This window comes from Manacus vitellinus, unplaced genomic scaffold (assembly GCF_001715985.3).
Source record: "Manacus vitellinus isolate BGI_N305 unplaced genomic scaffold, ASM171598v3 scaffold_1_pilon, whole genome shotgun sequence".
NCBI classification, from domain to species: domain Eukaryota; kingdom Metazoa; phylum Chordata; class Aves; order Passeriformes; family Pipridae; genus Manacus; species Manacus vitellinus.
Window position 1 is genome coordinate 14,137,889 of NW_021939396.1, and position 17,948 is coordinate 14,155,836.

At 38.3% G+C, this 17,948-nt stretch overlaps 1 protein-coding gene across 4 annotated transcripts in view; it reads left to right on the top strand.

Moving 5' to 3' along the window:
- Positions 1-17,948, top strand: part of TRPS1 (transcriptional repressor GATA binding 1) — a 195,142-nt gene that overhangs the window by 27,181 nt on the left and 150,013 nt on the right. For 3 of the 4 annotated variants that reach the window (XM_018077400.2, XM_018077410.2, XM_029959347.1), the window contains exon 4: positions 9,967-11,096. In XM_018077400.2, coding sequence (XP_017932889.1) covers positions 9,967-11,096 — 1,130 coding nt within the window. The remainder of the gene's footprint in view (positions 1-9,966; positions 11,097-17,948) is intronic. The other variant, XM_029959348.1, reaches the window with a different exon arrangement.

Consider the following 17,948-nt stretch of genomic DNA (forward strand, 5'->3'; position numbering starts at 1 on the left):
GATTCATAAACACAGTAAAAGAACATTTGAAAATCCCCTTTGCACCCACACATGTTTATACTGCTTCTACATCCATTTTGGAGGGGATTTTTCTCAGGCATCTGGACGGCTAGTGTCTCCTGCCGCAATGAGGGATTGTATTGATTGGTGCTCCGGCTAAAATTGGTTCAGTGAAACTCCTATGTAACATGGAGAGGGAACTGAACCTGAATAATTGGTTCATGTAAACAGTATTATTTTGTATAGGTACTGGGCTAAACAAAAATAATCCCTTTGTAATTAACTTGAAATAGTAATAGACTGGGCTTAGGGTCTGATTTATTGATTCCCTTGCACTTAACAAACTGTTCTGTTGTAGCTGGGCTGGAAGTTATCAATAGATTTATGGTCTCAGTCCAGGGAGCTGGGTGCAGAAGCCAGGGGATGAAGATGATGAGTTTGATCTGGCTCACAGTGATAAGTTGGAGACCATGGTATATGAAGATTTCTAGTAGTGAGTGGTGCTATTGAGCCCATAGTTTGCATTCATAACAAAGGCAAATGAAAAGCAATAGGAATATGCTTGAGTGCAGGAAAAAACACCATCTCCTATCCTGTCTGCAGATATGTAGGGATGTGGTCCATTTGCTGAGGGCTTGGAAGAAAGAAATCAAATGCATTTTTCGACTTCACAGAAATGAATTCGGTCCTAGAAAAATTTAACCCTACCCACAGCCAGAAAACACCCTCCCTACCCTAAACTCAGCTTTTAGCAGGTATTGTAGCGAGCAAAACTAGAGATAGACATTTGGCTTCACATCCAGGTACGGAAATGTTGAGGCTGTGTTTTGTAGTACATAAAGAGGATTTGGCTGGGAACTGTGTAAATAGTCCAATTTTTCTGACCTTACTTCTGTGTAGGTTTCTACTTGGTTTGAAGGTTTAACCCAAACAGGTTTATTTGTCTTTTTTAAAAATGTTATTTTGAAAATCTCCTGTACTCTTTGTTCCCATTTCTTTCTTCAAAGGTTTTTGGTTCATTGAGTTATGATAAATTCCATAGGATTGGGTAAAATCACTGAGCAGTTTCTGGGAGATTAACTTTCTTGGCAGTATAGATTTCAGAAAACATTCACTATCACATCTCTGAATTCCCAGGGAATGTGTTAATCAGCTTTACAGCTTTTATTAGAATAATATTTGAAGTGAGTTCAATGGATCGACTTTTGCTGATGCCCCTCATTACTTTTTCTTCACATTTAGTCAATTGATCAATCTCTATAGGCAGCGTTGTCTTGCTGGATATTTGAGTCTATGTAAGGCTTTGTGGATGTGCCTAAAGCAGTAGACTTTACTGGATCTAAAGACTTCACTTAAAGTAAAATCTATGTGACTAAGTTAACAGCTGTGATGCTGAAATCTGTTGCCTTTGCTGCTATATGATTAAGTCTACCTCTGTGTTTGATCTAATGACTCTTTAATGCGTATGGAAAAGTCTGGAGACAGGCAAGCTGCTGGCAAGTAGACAGTAGGCAGTCTTTAACCCTCAATTTTTTATGTGTAGTGAATGGGACACCTTCAGCAGAAAGGTTGGAGAGTGTTGTCTTCCACATAGCAGCTTATGGCTAATGGATAGGACATGCCCAGCAAGGGTGAAGAAGAAAGCTTGGATCCCCTCTGACAGAGCAAGGAAAGGAGCCTACTTTTCCTGTTTCCTGAACAAGTGTTCAAGTCATTAGGCTATTGTATAAAAGGGAGCGTGACCCCATTTCCTGATACATTTTAAAAGAGAACAGTGTCCCTCAAAGAAAGGACAGAAATGTCTGTGTTCAGGTGAGGGTTTCAGATGGCATGTCCCAAGGGAGAAGGGTATTCATGCAGCCATGAATAAAGACGTATTGCAGTGCTCAGCAGTTCTTATGGTTGCTTCATATTGTGTTTGCTACCTTTGAGAAGCTTCCTGCTCAGCATGGCCCTGGTTCTGGAGCTTATAGGCACAGATCTACCTCCTCTTATATTCAGCCATTAAAAAGATTCAGAATATGCAAAAACATGATTTTTTTTTTTAATCCAGTCTTCTCATTTTGATATTTTCATGGTTTTAAATCTAGACAGACATATAAGAAGACAAATTTCTCAAAAAATATGGATTGATAAAAGCCATACTAAAGTTTCTTGATTGTATTTCAGTGCACCTGGGGAGAAAAAAAAAAAGAAAAAAATAGATTACTGCATTAGCTACTGCCCCACAGACTAATGAGAGGTTATTGGCAGGTTTTTTTTGTTCTGTGGCTCTAGACATCCAATATTATAAGAGTTTTCCTATACCACTCAGCCCAATCCTTTTTCATATATGAATCATAGAATGATTTGCATTGAAAGAGGCCTTAAAGATCATCTAGTGCCAACCCCTGTGCTGTGGACAGGAATATCTTTCACTAGACCAGATTGCTCAGAGCCCTATCCAGCCTTGCCTTGAACACTTCCAGGGATGGGGCAACAACACCTTCTCTGGGCAACCTGTTCCAGTGCCTCAACATGTTCCTTGTGAAGAATTTCTTCCTAATATCTTATTTAAACCTACCCTCATTCAATTTGAAGCTCCCACCCCTTGTCCTATCACTAGATGCCCACGTAAAAAGTTCCTCTCCAGCATTCCTGTGCCCATTGGGGCACAGGAATGCTGCTATAGCCATAGGAATGCTACTATAAAGTCTCCTGGAAGCCTTCTGCTGTTGAACAGCCCCAACTCCCTCAGCTTGTCTTCAAGGGAGAGGTGCTCCAGCCCTCTGATCAGCTCTGTGGCCTCCTCTGGACTCACTCCAACAGGTCCATGTCCTTCTTATGCAGGGAGCCCCAGAGCTGAATGCAGTACTCCAGGTGGAGTCTCATGAGAATGGAGTAGAGAGGGAGAACCATCTCCCTTGACCTACCAGTCACATATATAAGTACCAACTTATATTAAGGAACAACTTTTCCAGGATTTTCACAGCAACTGAGAGCACTGCTGGATGTCCAGCCAGCAGGCTGCTCCATGTCCTAGAAAGTGGCAGAAGTGCCCACACATGCAGAGTGTATAAAGCTCTTCCTTTTGTGTCCTTTAAAAGTCACTGGTGAGTTCCATGTGCCTACCCCGTGTTATGCCATGAGTGTTTTTTAGTGATCTGGATTTCAATATATCAAATCTGGCATCTTTTCTGTTCTCATGCTAGACACGTGTGACTAGTGTGAAGTCCAGTCTAACTAGGATTCAGCCGAATGAGAACCAGTGGTTTTATTAGTAGTTTCTGTTTTTTATCTTCCACTCTTATATTAGCAGTTTGATTAAATATGAAACTGTGAAGGTAAGATTAAAAAAAACTGTAGGGGCCTTTAGAAGTACAGGTATAATCAGAAGTGCTTCTCATGATAAAGGTTTTGATTTACATTTTTGGTGGTTTTGGCAAAGGAACTCTTACAGATACGGTGAGAATTACAGACTGAAGGCCTAAACAAGTACAGCATTTTCTTTTGTATTATTAACAAATCAAACTTTCTTTAAGTTCAACTTTGTCATCAAGTGTTCTTCCTAGAAGGTGACATGGATACATAAATGACATGAGCAAATGGAAACATGTATGTGAATGAATTTCATTTTCCTCACATGGTTAGACAAATGGATCCAAATTTTATATTGTTTGTCTCACTTAGGCTCAATTGTGCATAAACCAGGAATTAGATCTAAATAAACTGAACAACTATTGCTGGATATGAGGTATCCTGATCTCTTGGATATGATGTATCCTGATTGTGCCATGCTAGATCTTGACAGGTGTGCTAGAACAGAATTTGCATGAGGGTGGGATGTCTCAGAAGGCCCATTTCATGTCAGCCACATTGCAGACTGTCCCTGGGAACTTTCCTGCTTAAACTGAAGGCCGTCAAGCTGTCTTGGGTGTTGCATCTGCATGTAGGCCTACCTATTTATTTTAAGTCTAATTTCTGGGTCATGATCAGTCTTGGAGACTACCTTGCACACTGAGATAATCATGCCCCAGGAGCACAGGGTTCAGTCATCTCTTTTAAAGAACTGACATGAAAAAGAAATGGTGGCAGGTAGAGAAAGTGGTGGTGGCAAATCACAATTACAATTAAATTCATACGCATGTGCTTGTGTGTGTGTATACATATATGTGCTTCTTTTTCTCATGTATATGCATCTCTGCATATATGCATAATTATCAACATTATGTGAAAAAGCACATGAAATAGGCATTTACCTTCTATGTTGACTACAACTAATAAGGAAAGATTTATATATGTAGTAGAAGGTCTTTATATCACTTCTATGGAGATATTGGCAAGTTTACTCTTCAAAGTGATATGCAGTGATTTACAGCATGTCAGGTGCTAAATATGCCTGGGAACATTGACTTGCTCAGTGACAGAGATAAGCTATTCTAGCCTTCCTTTAGTGAGAAGTAGTCTACCCTAATAATATAGCATTCAGATGGACAGTTTCTGTGGAACTACTGATGTGATGTGTATTCACAGCCTTCAAAGCAAAGTTGTTAATGTGTTGATATTCCTTAGCGTATTGCAGGGATATCTGGTAGTATTTGAAGAGAGGTTAATAAAGAAATTGGTGAAACTAGTAATAGTCATGCTTATATTTAAAGATATAAACTGCTAAGCTAGCCCACAGAAAGGATGAAAGTTCAAAAAAGCAGCTAGGTTTTCTTTTGGTATAAATCAGTGGGAGTTTGCCTCTAAGCCTGTGAGGCTGTGTGAGTTTACAGTAGTCAAGGAACTGTCTGGTAATTTTATCTACACAGAATAGAAGGAATGGTGCTTCTTTTAGGTCCTAGATATTAGTCTAGTAGCATTAGTTAGCAAATGAAAGTCTTGACTTTCTTGCTTTTGTTGGTTTTGCACATCTGGTCTCCTAACCTTAACTTAAGTCCTGTTATTGTTCTGTCACAGTCTTTGTTTTAAAAATGCTTCTAAAATTCTATTATCAAAAAACTGTTCTGGCTTCAGTGGCAACAGAATAAATGTCAGGAATGCACTTATCTTGAATGAGTGTGACCCAATAATTTACTTTCTTGTTTTGGTAAGTATGAAGAGCCCAGAAAGCCAGGAGTTTGCCCTGAGTCTTCACATACTTGTGCAACAGAGTTCTGTCCACCTGTAAATCAAACACAGTGAGGTAAATAGTTTTAAGAATTTACCATGAAGATTCTCCTGGTTTTACATGCAGAAAGAGAGGCAGTGAGAGGGAGCGAACCTCTATAGGGGAGGTTAGAGAACTGGGTGGTGTTACAAAAACTTGCATGAAAGCCAGGAATCTGTTCTGGCCTGCATGACATGAAGAACTTCATAAATGTGGGATGGTTAAAATGTTCTGGATGCTATATTGCACAAAGCAAATGAATAAACAAGAACATTAGAAAATATTTTAGGATTAGAAGATTAAGAGTAATTGCAAAGGCAGACTGGATGGCTCAGGAGATTGGTAAGGGATCTGGAGCCTTTCACCTCCTGATTAGCCAAAGATGTAACCCAGGTAAGCAAAAAAAAAAAAAAAGGAAGAGTTATTAACGTTTGATGTTCCAATGCAGATGGATTCTAATCAGTAGTTGCAGAAGAAGCCAGAGGTCAAAGACAGCTTTACTCTGCATGTAAGCCTTGTGGCTGAATCTCTTATGTGGATATAGTTTCTGATGGTCGAATTTTCTTCATAAAACATATGATTACAGGAGCTGGCAGACTTTGTCTTCTTTGGTAAATTTTTTCATTTTCTGTAAGAAGTATTTGTAAATTGCTTTGGCGTGATGGAATTTAGGATTGAATTTTGAAAAAGAGGAGGGAGAATAGAGTAGGGTAGCATTTAGATAAAGGGCAGATTAAATATCAAAGACACATTTTAAAAAAAATAAATTTACTTCTCCTTGCCCAAGTCCATCTATTCCATGAAATCAATGTCTTCAGTCTGACTAATTAAAGTAATATAGGCATATCTGTTGGAAACATATAGTGCAATTACACAGCTTTGTTGAAGTACTTGCCAACATACTTTAGAAAGTACATCTTGAAACATTGTCAATTATCATGTTATCTTTACTCCTCTTTCTGGCTATTTTTGGAAATGTGTGTGCTGTATGAGGAGATAGCTTAGTTTTATTAACACGTCGGCTTTCAGTAAATTCTTTCCCAGTCTTCTAGATTTTGAGAATTTTCCCCATTAATGAATAAATTTAATGATTAAGAATTTTGAGTTTCAGGGAATCTTACTGTGTAATATATTTCAGTTTAATCCTAGAATGAGACATGGCTTCGAAGAGCAATTTTTAAAGAATATCTCAATATCAACAATCTCAAGCTCAAGAATGGAGAACCTATTCTAATAGCTGTCTGCCTCTATACTGTGTAATAATTAATACCAACTATATTGCCATAATTGAGGTGCTACTAAAATAAGTGATAAGCCTAATGTTTCATAGGCAAGTGATAGTGAAGGAAAGAATTTAATCATGTTTCCACAGACCAAACTTGTATGTTAGATTCACTTTAAAAAGAGAATTGTGAAGATTAGTTTTCTTCTGTGCTTATTGAGGGAACTATGGATCTATAGTTGCTCCTACATTTCTAGTGCAAGCTGTACCTCTGCTCATGACTGCCACTATGTCAGCTAGCACTTTGGACTACACTCATGTAACGGAATTGCAGAATTTTAGCTTTGCTTTTGTTTAGTTTCTTCTTTTTGCTGGGGAGGAGTGTCTTCTTAAAAGCAGGGGAATAGGTTTTGTTGGGATCATAATGAAATAGGGGAGTAAATACAAGAAGCTATCACTTCTGATATCACACAGAAATACACAGAAATGCGGATATTGATTTCTGGAATATATATATATTTATATTCCACTTTCTCCATCTCTTTCTCCTTTTCCTCTTTCTGGGGTAGGTCAGAGAGAGCAGGAGATTAAGGACAATTACATACCTGGTGAAGGAGTTTAGTGCCTGTACATAGAGATACAACATGTAACTGAAAAATTTGAAAGTCAAGCCAAGACTTGAGCAAAGTGTGTAAATCAAAACAGTTCTGCAAATGTGTGGGCTTCGTCCAAATTTGGCTTGCTGAAAGCTGAAACAACTTCGGTTTATACCATCACTTCAAGAGTTTTTCCCAACCTCTTTGCATGGAAACCACTTTCTTCAGTTCTCTTTAACTGAGAACTCACAGAGGCTTTCAGTAGGTATTGTTAAGTGTGAAAAATGGCTTTTGAATATAATAACTTAAGACCACCCTCTGTTACCTTTCACATACATGGTCTAATGCAATGCATTATTTTGAATTGTGGCAGGGTATTCGGAGAAATGTCAAACCAATAACTGGTAATCAATTACATTCCAGTGGTGTAAAGACTGTGTTGCCCACATTGCAAGGGTTTAAATTGTGTGGGAATATTTAGTTCTATTTTATCGTCTTGCAATGCCGAGAAGGATGTATTACCATGGGACACAGACTTGCTATGTAGGCCACTAAGCAGGATTAGCACAAGTTACAGAAATTATGTGATCTACAGTCCATTGTAGAAAATGATAGTATTAATAATACATTTGACCAATGTTCTGAAATAAAAGTAATTAGCAATGAACAGCAGATGGGATTGTTGCCACTCGCAGTTTCTAACTGGTGTCTACAAAGTGTCTGCAAAATAGGTTGGTATCTGTAACTCTGTGACTGGACATCTGAGAGTAATGGATATATTTACTCATTAGAGCCACTTAAGGTAAAGAATTTTGGCTAGTTTTCTGTGCATGCATAGAACAAACACACATATCTAATTAAATGAGCAAAACCAGATCACCTTGCAACTTATGTAATCATGCAGTGAGCTGCTGTTATTTTCTCTTCACAATGATTCCATCAGTGCTTTCTTTATGTTGTCTTTCAACACCACTGGGACTTTGAACATTGAAATAATGCAGTGGATGGAGACCTGAAGTTCAAGATACTGGGGAGCAGGCCCAGATCCAACTGTTGTCAGTTGGATAAGGCTCAGCATAGTTTTGTCTCCAGTTCTTGCTTGCCATAAAATGAATAAAGGGAGATCACTCCTGCACTGTAGAAGACCTGTTAAAACATCTCTCTTCCAAAGAACCTCTTCAAAACCAAATTCATAATTTGATAGCAGAACGTGGAGCCCCAGTTTAAAGTGAAAATGTTATTACAGACAAGTCCTAGCGATTTGGCTGCCAGACTCACCATTACCTAATGAGATATGTTTCCTAAACAAACAGAAAACCATTTTCAGTTTATTTAAGAAAAAGTTTTAACCAGTTCATGGGAATTGTGCTTTCTCGAGGAGATGGGGGGGAAAGAATAGCAGCAGCTCATATCATGGTTTAGCAACTCATTGCCTCACTATACATGTTCATTCTGATGGGATACAAAGGATAACATCTCATTCTCTGAGCTAAATGGCTAAAAGGCATTTTATTATATGCATTTATAAATGTTTACATTTAATGGTCTCTGTATGTCTGAGTCTTCCCGTATGGTGTGATACTGAATGAACAGTGATCACATGCTTTCTTTATGGCACAGCTGTTGAGGAGGAGAAGAAAAATAATTACAGCATTTGCCTTATGCATTAGAACTGAATCCTGCAGAAATGTAGTAATACACTTACTGTTTGGGAGAATGGAAATCAAACTCTGCAAGGCTGAATTTTATATTCCCTGTAAGGCATCTTCTGGGTGTAAAAACTGAGAATATGTCACAAGGAAGCTTCCACCCATGTCTGCACCATGTGGTGTGGAGTGGTTCATGACAAAAGAGTTGATATCTGTGGATTTTGGGCGTAAAGAGGAATTATCTTCCATATGCTGTACACTATTTGCTCTTCAGGAAAAGAAGCCGTGCAATAGTGACATTTTTGTCAAGAGATTCTTTCTCTGGCCTTCAAACCAGTTGTACAGGAGCAGCAAATCTCCCCCTGATGTCAGGGGCAGGTGTGGTGCTCTCCTGGGAAGGGCAGGCCTGCCTGCTGTGAGAACACGGGCTTTAATAACATCAGCCCTGGAAGCCTTCTTCCCTTCCTGCAGCGCATTTTGCTCAGACATCATGAGAACAGTTAAGTAGACCTACCTTTTTTTGTGTGTGTGTAATTAGTGATGTCATGGACTTGGGTGTGGTAGGGTTTTTTGCCACATGCCATTTTTCTACTGTAGTTTTTCCATCCTTGTTTTACTAAATTGAGCTCTGTGTATGAGAGGAACAGAAGATTTCCTTGGAGAATGTCTGCAGTGAGTAATCCTTGAGAAAACTGCCTTTCGTTTGAGACAGCAGCCACTACGGCTCTGTGAGAAGGCATCCTGGCGGATACTGGATACTCCTGTAGAAATGGTCTTTGTAAGAATTGGTCATACTCCGACACAGCAAACTGAATTTGTTATTTAAAATTTAATTTTTGTTTGCTCTTATTTAGAAAACAATTCTCTTGGACTATTAAACATGAATATGATTAAAACATGTAAGTGTATTGAAAGAAAAAGACTGAGGACCCATTCTTTTGTTCCACACCTGGCATAGATTCCCAGCAAAGTTTGCTGTCAAAGGGTTCTGAGGTACGGGAATGGATTATTGGGTCTTTTATCAATGACATTATTCAATCATTTAGTGAAGGAAGGAATAGTCCTATCAGAGAGTGCTAAGATCATGTTGTGTACATGTGCCTCAGTCTCCCCAAATCAATATATTTATTATTCATATGGAATATATATTCTGCTTTGAGAAACATTTAAAAATCTTCATCAACAAATGTTAAACATGTGAGGGTATATGTATGAAATCTTACTACATTAGTACAAATGAAAATGGAGGTGATGGTTAATCAAAGAGGCTTATGAATTTGTTGCTCTCTATTTCTCTTCCCCCTCCCACTCCTAGCTATTTGAATAAATCTACAGTGGAGCTAAACTGACCTTGTTCTTTATTCACAGGTTACTTTAGGTGGAACCTTTATTGGAATTGGGCGGAAAACTCCAGATTGCCAAGGCAACACCAAGTACTTCCGCTGCAAATTCTGCAATTTCACCTACATGGGCAACTCCTCCACTGAACTAGAGCAACACTTCTTACAGACTCACCCAAACAAAATGAAAGCAACCCTTCCCTCCTCTGATTCTGGTAAAACTTCAGAGAAAAACTCCAATAAATCCAGTCCTACTCTTCGACCATGTGATTCTGGAGACTTGGGGAAGTGGCAAGACAGAATCACTGTAAAAGCAGGAGATGATACACCAGTTGGATATTCGGTGCCCATCAAGCCAATAGATTCCTCTAGACAAAATGGTACCGATACAACCAGTTACTACTGGTGTAAATTTTGCAGTTTCAGCTGTGAATCGTCCAGCTCATTGAAACTATTAGAACATTACAGCAAACAGCATGGGGGAAGCCAGGCAGGAAACCTTCACCCAGACCTGAATGATAAGCTTTCTAGGGGATCTGTCATTAACCAGAATGATCTAGCCAAAAATGCAGATGGGGAGTTAGTGACAAAGACAGAAAAGGGTGCGAGTGTGGCAAAAAAGAAAGACTTGACTAGCAAAGGAGCAGAGGACAGCATGGTGACGAGCTACAACTGTCAGTTCTGTGACTTTAGGTACTCAAAGAGCCATGGCCCAGATGTAATAGTGGTGGGCCCACTTCTCCGTCACTATCAGCAGCTACACAACATTCATAAATGTACCATTAAGCACTGTCAGTTCTGTCCCCGAGGCCTCTGCAGCCCAGAAAAGCACCTTGGAGAAATTACTTATCCATTTGCTTGCAGAAAAAGTAATTGTTCCCACTGTGCTCTCTTGCTTTTGCACCTGTCTCCAGGGGTGACAGGAAGCTCTAGAGTCAAACACCAGTGCCATCAGTGCTCATTCTCCACTCCCGACGTGGACGTTCTCCTGCTCCACTATGAGAATGCACACGAAGGCCAAGCGTCTGATGTCAAACCAGAAACAAACGCCCTGCCAGGGGCAGAGGGGCCGCTGACGCTCAAGGAGAACAAAGAACACTCATGTACCAAATGTGACTTTACTACCCAGGTGGAAGAAGAGATTTCCCGACACTACAGGTACAGTGGAGTTTCAAGTGATTAATGATTTGAACCCAAACAAATAGCCCTCCCATAATTTCTAAATTAAATGTCACCATTCCTCAAACATTTGAAGAAACTGGAAATCAAAATATGAATGTGTAGATATAAATCTTTACAGCCAGAGTCTAATCCAACATCGACTTTGTTTTGGAAAACCACCAGCTAAGTTGGTGGATTTAATTATACATTTAAACCTGTACAATGGAGAGGCAAATTTGGATTTGTGTGCAGATGCTGAAGTTTCAGCATATTTGAGGTTTGGTCAACTATTTTCCACCCAGAATCTTTTAGGTACTGTTTTAGTTTAGGCTTTTTACAAGAAAGCTGGCATCTTCATTCAGTCAGGGAACACAAATGGCTTTACTTTCCAAGATAGACTGTGAACCCTTTCATGCTCCATGACAGTGCTTCGATGTACTACCTTTTTGTAGTATTTTCCATTCCCAAGTCCAGCAATGTAATAATTAGTTTAAGAGCATTCCACTGCTGTTTTGGTGTTGGTTTCCCACTGGGAGCAGACACTCTTTTGTCTGTTGATGTCATTCCCCAAGATCCTTTTGCAGATGCTTATTTTCGTGTTGCTGGTTTACAGTGTCATTCTATTTATTTTAAATGCTAATGTTCCTATTTGGAGGTGGATGCAGCCAGTCTCCTGACTCAGTCTGACACAATGTCATAGTGGCAGCCAACTCCCCGCTAAACTTCTTGGGTCAGTTCCTGGGCTGTTGTAAACTGGCAGTCCAGTTTACATCAGAGGAGGAGGTGGCTCATAGGCTTTGTGAAGAGCAACAGTTATGTGCCGCTGCAAAAGCGATGTTAAATATTAGAAAATCATGCTGAATATGTTAATAGTTAAGGCTAATGCGTCAACAACAACGGAAAACTCAGTATCTATCTCATCTAAAAGATCTTTGCGTGGAAGCCAGCTAGAATGAAGACAAAAGAAGATGCATTTTCAAAGCTAAAGCTTTGTTAAAAGCTCAAGAAACTTTGCCATGTTTAATAGATTCCAAGACATCTAAAATTAACAAAGGCAGACTGGGGCATGATACTTTAAGAGAGATTAAAGCTGGGGGCATCCAAATGTTGCCCAACAGAGGGCTGCATTGGCAATGTATCAGGAGTCTATTAAAAAAAAAAGAGCAGATTGCTCATCTTTAATTTGGAGCTGGGGCCCACGGAGGATTCAGGTCCCAGCATGCAATGCCCCATTTTTGATCCAAGTGGGCCTGAGGGATGTTGTGTGGATTAATTAGTTAATGTTTGTAAACTGCTTTGAAGATGAAAAGTGGTATCTAAGTTCCAAGCATTATTATAGCAGCTTTGAGCCATGCTGAAGAACTCCATAGGCAGCACTTTGTCCGCCGCTGGGGCATGGCAACGATCTTTTTTTAGTGGTTAAATAACTGGAAGATTGAAATGGCTCCTTCACTGAAAAAACTAACCTTTTTTTTTTGCTGCACTTGGTAATTTAAGTTTTAACAAGCATGCCGAGCTAGGATCCTTTTTCCCAAAGAAAGGAGAAGACATGACTTTCAAAATTAAGTGCTAAGTCTGAGATGAGGCAGTTGTAGCTTCTCCTTTGGAGGGCTCAGCACCCTGCAGTTGTGGCAGTTGTGACAGGGAACTGCACTTTGGAAAATCAAGAGATACATTTAAGCATTTGGGTCTCAAGTTGTTTGTCTAAACTTAAGCTATTCTGTTTAAGACACTCGAACAATGTATTCTGTTAACCCTCCAATCTATGACATTATTGAGTACTCAGGATATTGTGTAATTAAAGTGAAGTACAACATCCTCATAACTGCCAACTTCTTTCCCTTTCTTCTGCACTCCTCCCTTGATAATTTGAATTTTGTTTCTTTTCTGCTTGTGCTGCTGCTGTTTTCCCCCACTATACATGTTTCTTTAAGTCACAGAAGTTAGTTCTGTTTGTGAAAGCTGGTCTGTAATGGCAAACACCAGCAGGTTTTATTGCTTTCCTATGTAAAACCTAGGTTTCACTCTATTGAACTAAAACTTTTGAGGCATTGTAGCTACTATTTTTATTATTATTATCAGGCTTTTTTTTTATTAGAAGTTTTGCATGTATCAGATATGTGTTTTCTTTCCCTTTTTGTATTTTAGGAACTAAAATACAGAATGGTTCAGATTTTAAAAAGTAGAACATCTATAACATAGTAGTGTTAAAGAGTTATGTGACACACAGAACTCCTAGCTGAACTTCTATGTTTCTTCATCAGAATTTTTCTCAATATCGCTTTTATTGCACACATTATATATATATATATATATATATGATGGATTTAAAATGCTGTCCATGCACATATATCTAATGCACATTTATATAATAAGAAGCTGAATGGATTCTAATATTAAACATAATACTAAGCATTAGTGTGGTGGCAGAAAGTGTTCTGCTGTTCACATATTTAGGTTTAGACTTGACAATCTGGAATATCAGAGCTGGCTTTAGATGCTCCTTACATATTTCTGTTCATGTATTTTTTTGTCTGCACTATTTTCATTTTTGAGTCGTATGCCTGAACAACATGCTTAATTTATTTTATTTTTTATTTTGCTTCCTTTTGGCTCTACGTCTACAATTTCACTATGTCTTGCTAGCTAAAAAATTTTCTATGTCCCAGTGTTATTCCTTTGCAGCCATGTATTTGCAACAATATTAGAATTTGCAAAAGCAATTTTTTCCAAGTTTTCTGTCTACAGAAATGTATACTTACACTTAACATTCATTCAGTATTTCTTGACATGATTATTTGAGAGCTGTTCAGTTAAATCTGAAGTCAATGAATCACTGCATTTGAGTTTACTTGTATTTAAACCTCACTAAAATGTGCTTACTCAAATAAATCCTTATAAGATTTATTGGCCTCCATTTTCCACTAATTCTGCTACTACTCATTTTCCATTATACCTCCGAGGAATCGGATACTCTTCATGTTCATTGGGAAGCTTAGTTTTTTCTCAGAACTGTCTGGTATTCTGATGAGCCAGAAGATGCCAACACTTAATTTAGATAAAAATCAAACAGAATTTGGGGAAATTTTGCATGTTGGATCACTTAGTCTAGAGATTATTTTCCTGCTTGCTCCAAAATAATTAGTTTTGAATATTTTTTTTAAATTAAAGCAGCTCCTTGCAGAAATAATTTTTTTCCTAATTTTGCTAAAGGATGTAGGAAAACAATGCATTTTCTCATTTTTGCAAAAGTCAGAATTTTTCATATAAATCCTTACTTGACAGAAAGCATTTGATCGGTGCTAGTAGTAATTAAAAATACTATGCTGAAAAATCCTCTAAACATCTTTTTAAAAACAAGATAGGGTAGTTATTCATTAAACTGCAAAATATAAAAAGAAAATATAAAGATTCAAATGAAATAAAAGCTGTGGCAGTGGTGCAGAGTCATTGTTTTAATAAATTCTTTTGAAAATGTGGTTGACAGCAGTTGTGTAGGGTTCTCCTTTGAAATTATTTCGAATTAATTTCAAGTTAAATAATTCCATATCTCTTAAAGATAAATGAGGTAGACGGGCAAAAGGCAAAGGGGTGCTTGGAGCTCGTGCCTTCCCAGCGCCAGGGCTGCACCTCTGGGGTGGGAGTGTTGGGGGCAGCAGTGTTGGGGCTGACCTGGCAATATCTCAGGCAGAAGATGCCAGAGCAGGGTCTAAGATGTGCAGAGTATGGAAATGTGGAGCCTTTAGGACACTCCCCAGAGAAGCCAACTGAGAGCAAAAGTGTAAATTGAGGCCCACCAGCTCCCAGTTTTGCAGCAGAGCAAGAGCCTTAACTCAGTGAAAAACAGCAGCAGCTATGAGGGCCTTTTCCATCCTCCTGACACCTTAATTCACTGCTCTGAACTTGTTTGCTCTTGCCAATGGGTTTTACTCTCCTTTTATCTCAGCCTTGCTCTCCACTCTGCCCTATTCCTCTCCTTTCTAACCCTCCACTGAAGTTTCTTGCTTACTTTGCTTGCTGTCTTTCCTTCTGAATATTTTCCCTACCCACAAGCTTGAATGCAGCATCCATCCCCAAAGTAAACTTTCTTATAAACCTGTTTCTTCATGAGAAATGATAGTAATTATTATATTCATAATTAAATTCAAAACATGCATAAAAATGGAAGTGATATGACAGCCATACCTTCATCCAGCATATTTTCTATGCCCTAGAGCCTAGGACTGTCTTCAGGTAATTAAAAAAAAAATTACTTGTTTTGTAGGGGATGGTATTTTGTAATACTTCAGACTACTTAGAAGTACGTCAACAAGACTTAATTAACAACTGACTAGTGTCGGGAGTATCACAGCCTATTAGGAAGCTCAAATAAGGAATATTAAATCCATCAAACCCTCCCCCCCCCATCTAATCTTTCCAACTTCAAGATTTTGCAAATGAAAACCCTTGTATCTTACAGTGCCCAAATCAGGTGCATTTCATTACAAATAATGATAGGATTTTTTAGAGTTGTCAGAATGTAACTGTGCAGTAAAGGTTTGGCCTGAATTTCTTGACATTTAATCTTAGCATTGGGCCATAGATGTTTTAATGTCCACAAATAATCAGAACTTTGATTTATTTTGTAGTGAAAATAATAGTGCTAAGTGACATCAGTGGATGGGATGACACTGCCAACCCAATGCCATATTGCAGAGAATGCCACTTTATGGCTTGAATCTGCTGTCAGTTTGCTTGAATGCTGTATAAACAATACCACAAAAGGGAGAATGCTGTTTCCTTCTTCATTTATATCACTTTTTTCCATACTGACTGAGATTTTCCTCAAACATCTCTTCTTTGAGCAGCTCTGTACCAATACATGGTATTGCACCTGATGAATTCAGAGTTTCAGATGGTATAGCTGTAGTTTAGCTGTAAAGTGTAGCTTTGAGGTAATGCACAGGACTGCTTATTGTGTACTTTGCAAATTGGAATTTTTAAAATTTTGTTGCTTAGCTTTGAAGAGCTTTGTGCACAACTCTAGATGTAACTTGGGTTTTTAGAAACATGGAGTAGGTTTAAATTTTAGTAAAAGAGAAATCAAACATTGCCAACTTGTATCCTTGATTGCTGTCAGGGTGGAGTGAAAACAGGCAAGTAAACATTTTCTTTTTATGCCTTGTTCTGGAAAAGAATTAAGTTTCTCACTTTCAAAAGTTCTGTAATAGCTGATCATAGTTATTATTTTAGTATTTGGGACTGTGACTTATTTTAGACAGTTCCAAACTTTGGCTTATGTTTTGGAGCTTGGGGATAGAATAATACACAGGACAAACCCATGCAAAGTATGAAGATTTAGAATGTCAACGGCAGATTTTTAATGCATACTGGAAAAGTGTATGTCCTGAAAAAAAAAGGTCTGTTGAGTTACTACTTACTGAAGTCAGTCCTCGATTTTTCCACATCACAGTCCTTATCACAGTCTCACAGAAGAACAAAGGAAAGCTTGTATGACTCTCTTTGAACCAATTAGAAATAATTTAAATTAACAAACCTTTCATGTAATAAAGGTAATTTTATTTGGGCCTCAGCCATATAGTTTAAACTGCATCTAATAATCAGCATTTATTTGTGTCCTCAAAAGTGTGGTACCGCTTTTGTGGTGTGTATGGCTCCTGATCAAAAACATTTAGCCAGTGTGGAACGGAAAAAGAAAAAAAAAAAGACAAGTTAGGCAGAAAAAAATCAGCTGTTTGGAGGTGTGATATCTGTAGATGAGAGCCAAGTTAGGAAGGGGGTTAGCTATTGAAATAGCCAAGTTAAACAAGAGACACTTAGGGCTAAGTAGCGTCCCAAAGGATTGATAAACTTTCACATGGGGAGTGTATGTGGTTGAGCCATTAGCCCCAAATGGTGTCTTGTTTAACTTGGCTTTTAAGATAACTAGCCCCTGTCTAACTTGGACTTCTCTGATGATATCCCACCTTTATAGGGCTGACCCTCTTTATAACTTGGCTTTTTGTATTTATAAAATGGTTTTGATCAGATAGCACTTTTTTTTTTTTTTTTTTTGGTTCAGAAGAGAATTAAGCTTGGTTTAGAAAAGAATTAAGTTGCAAGAGAGAATATATTAGTGTTGCATTGAGAGACAAGCTGATTTTAATAAAACACAATTGCAGAATGAAGAAAAAGGAACACAGCCAGAACAGGATTTTAACCCACAGCTTGCTCTCCCACAAGTAGATTTGGTTGCCATAAGGCTGTGTGGAGAATTGCTGAATATATTTTTTGCATAACGGAACAAGCCCATCTAGTCGCTTAAAATGAATATAAATAGGGAAAATGACAAAAAGAAAACTGATATTGCACAAGGGCTAAAAAGCTTGAGTCTGAATATGTACTCATGTCTTCACGCTGACACAACTGCAAGAAAATCAGACAATGTAAATAACATATGGTTTGTTTTTCCAACAAAAGGAAAGAAGGAAGACAAGGGGTTTAATAAGTTTGGCAAGTTGTCCTTTCTAAACTATCATAGTCTATAAGGGACATTTTGTGTATCATTCCAATTCTACAAATGCATCAAGAGCCAAATCCTGCTCTTACTGAAGTCAATGGGAGTTTTGCCATCGACTTCAGAAACAAAGATTTGGCCTTAAAAGAATTAATTCAAACAACTGGAGTTGTCAGGGCAGTAACAGATTTCTCATACAAGTTTTGTCCTGTGTGGATAGCAAAAGACTCATTTTTTACCTTGGCTAAAGACGCTGCAGTGACTCTGAATGCCTGGGGTGTGGATGTGTGAGCATGTCTGTAGGGAGAGAAGCTCTTGTAGAGTTCTGTACATTTTGGAGGACAGAGGTGGTA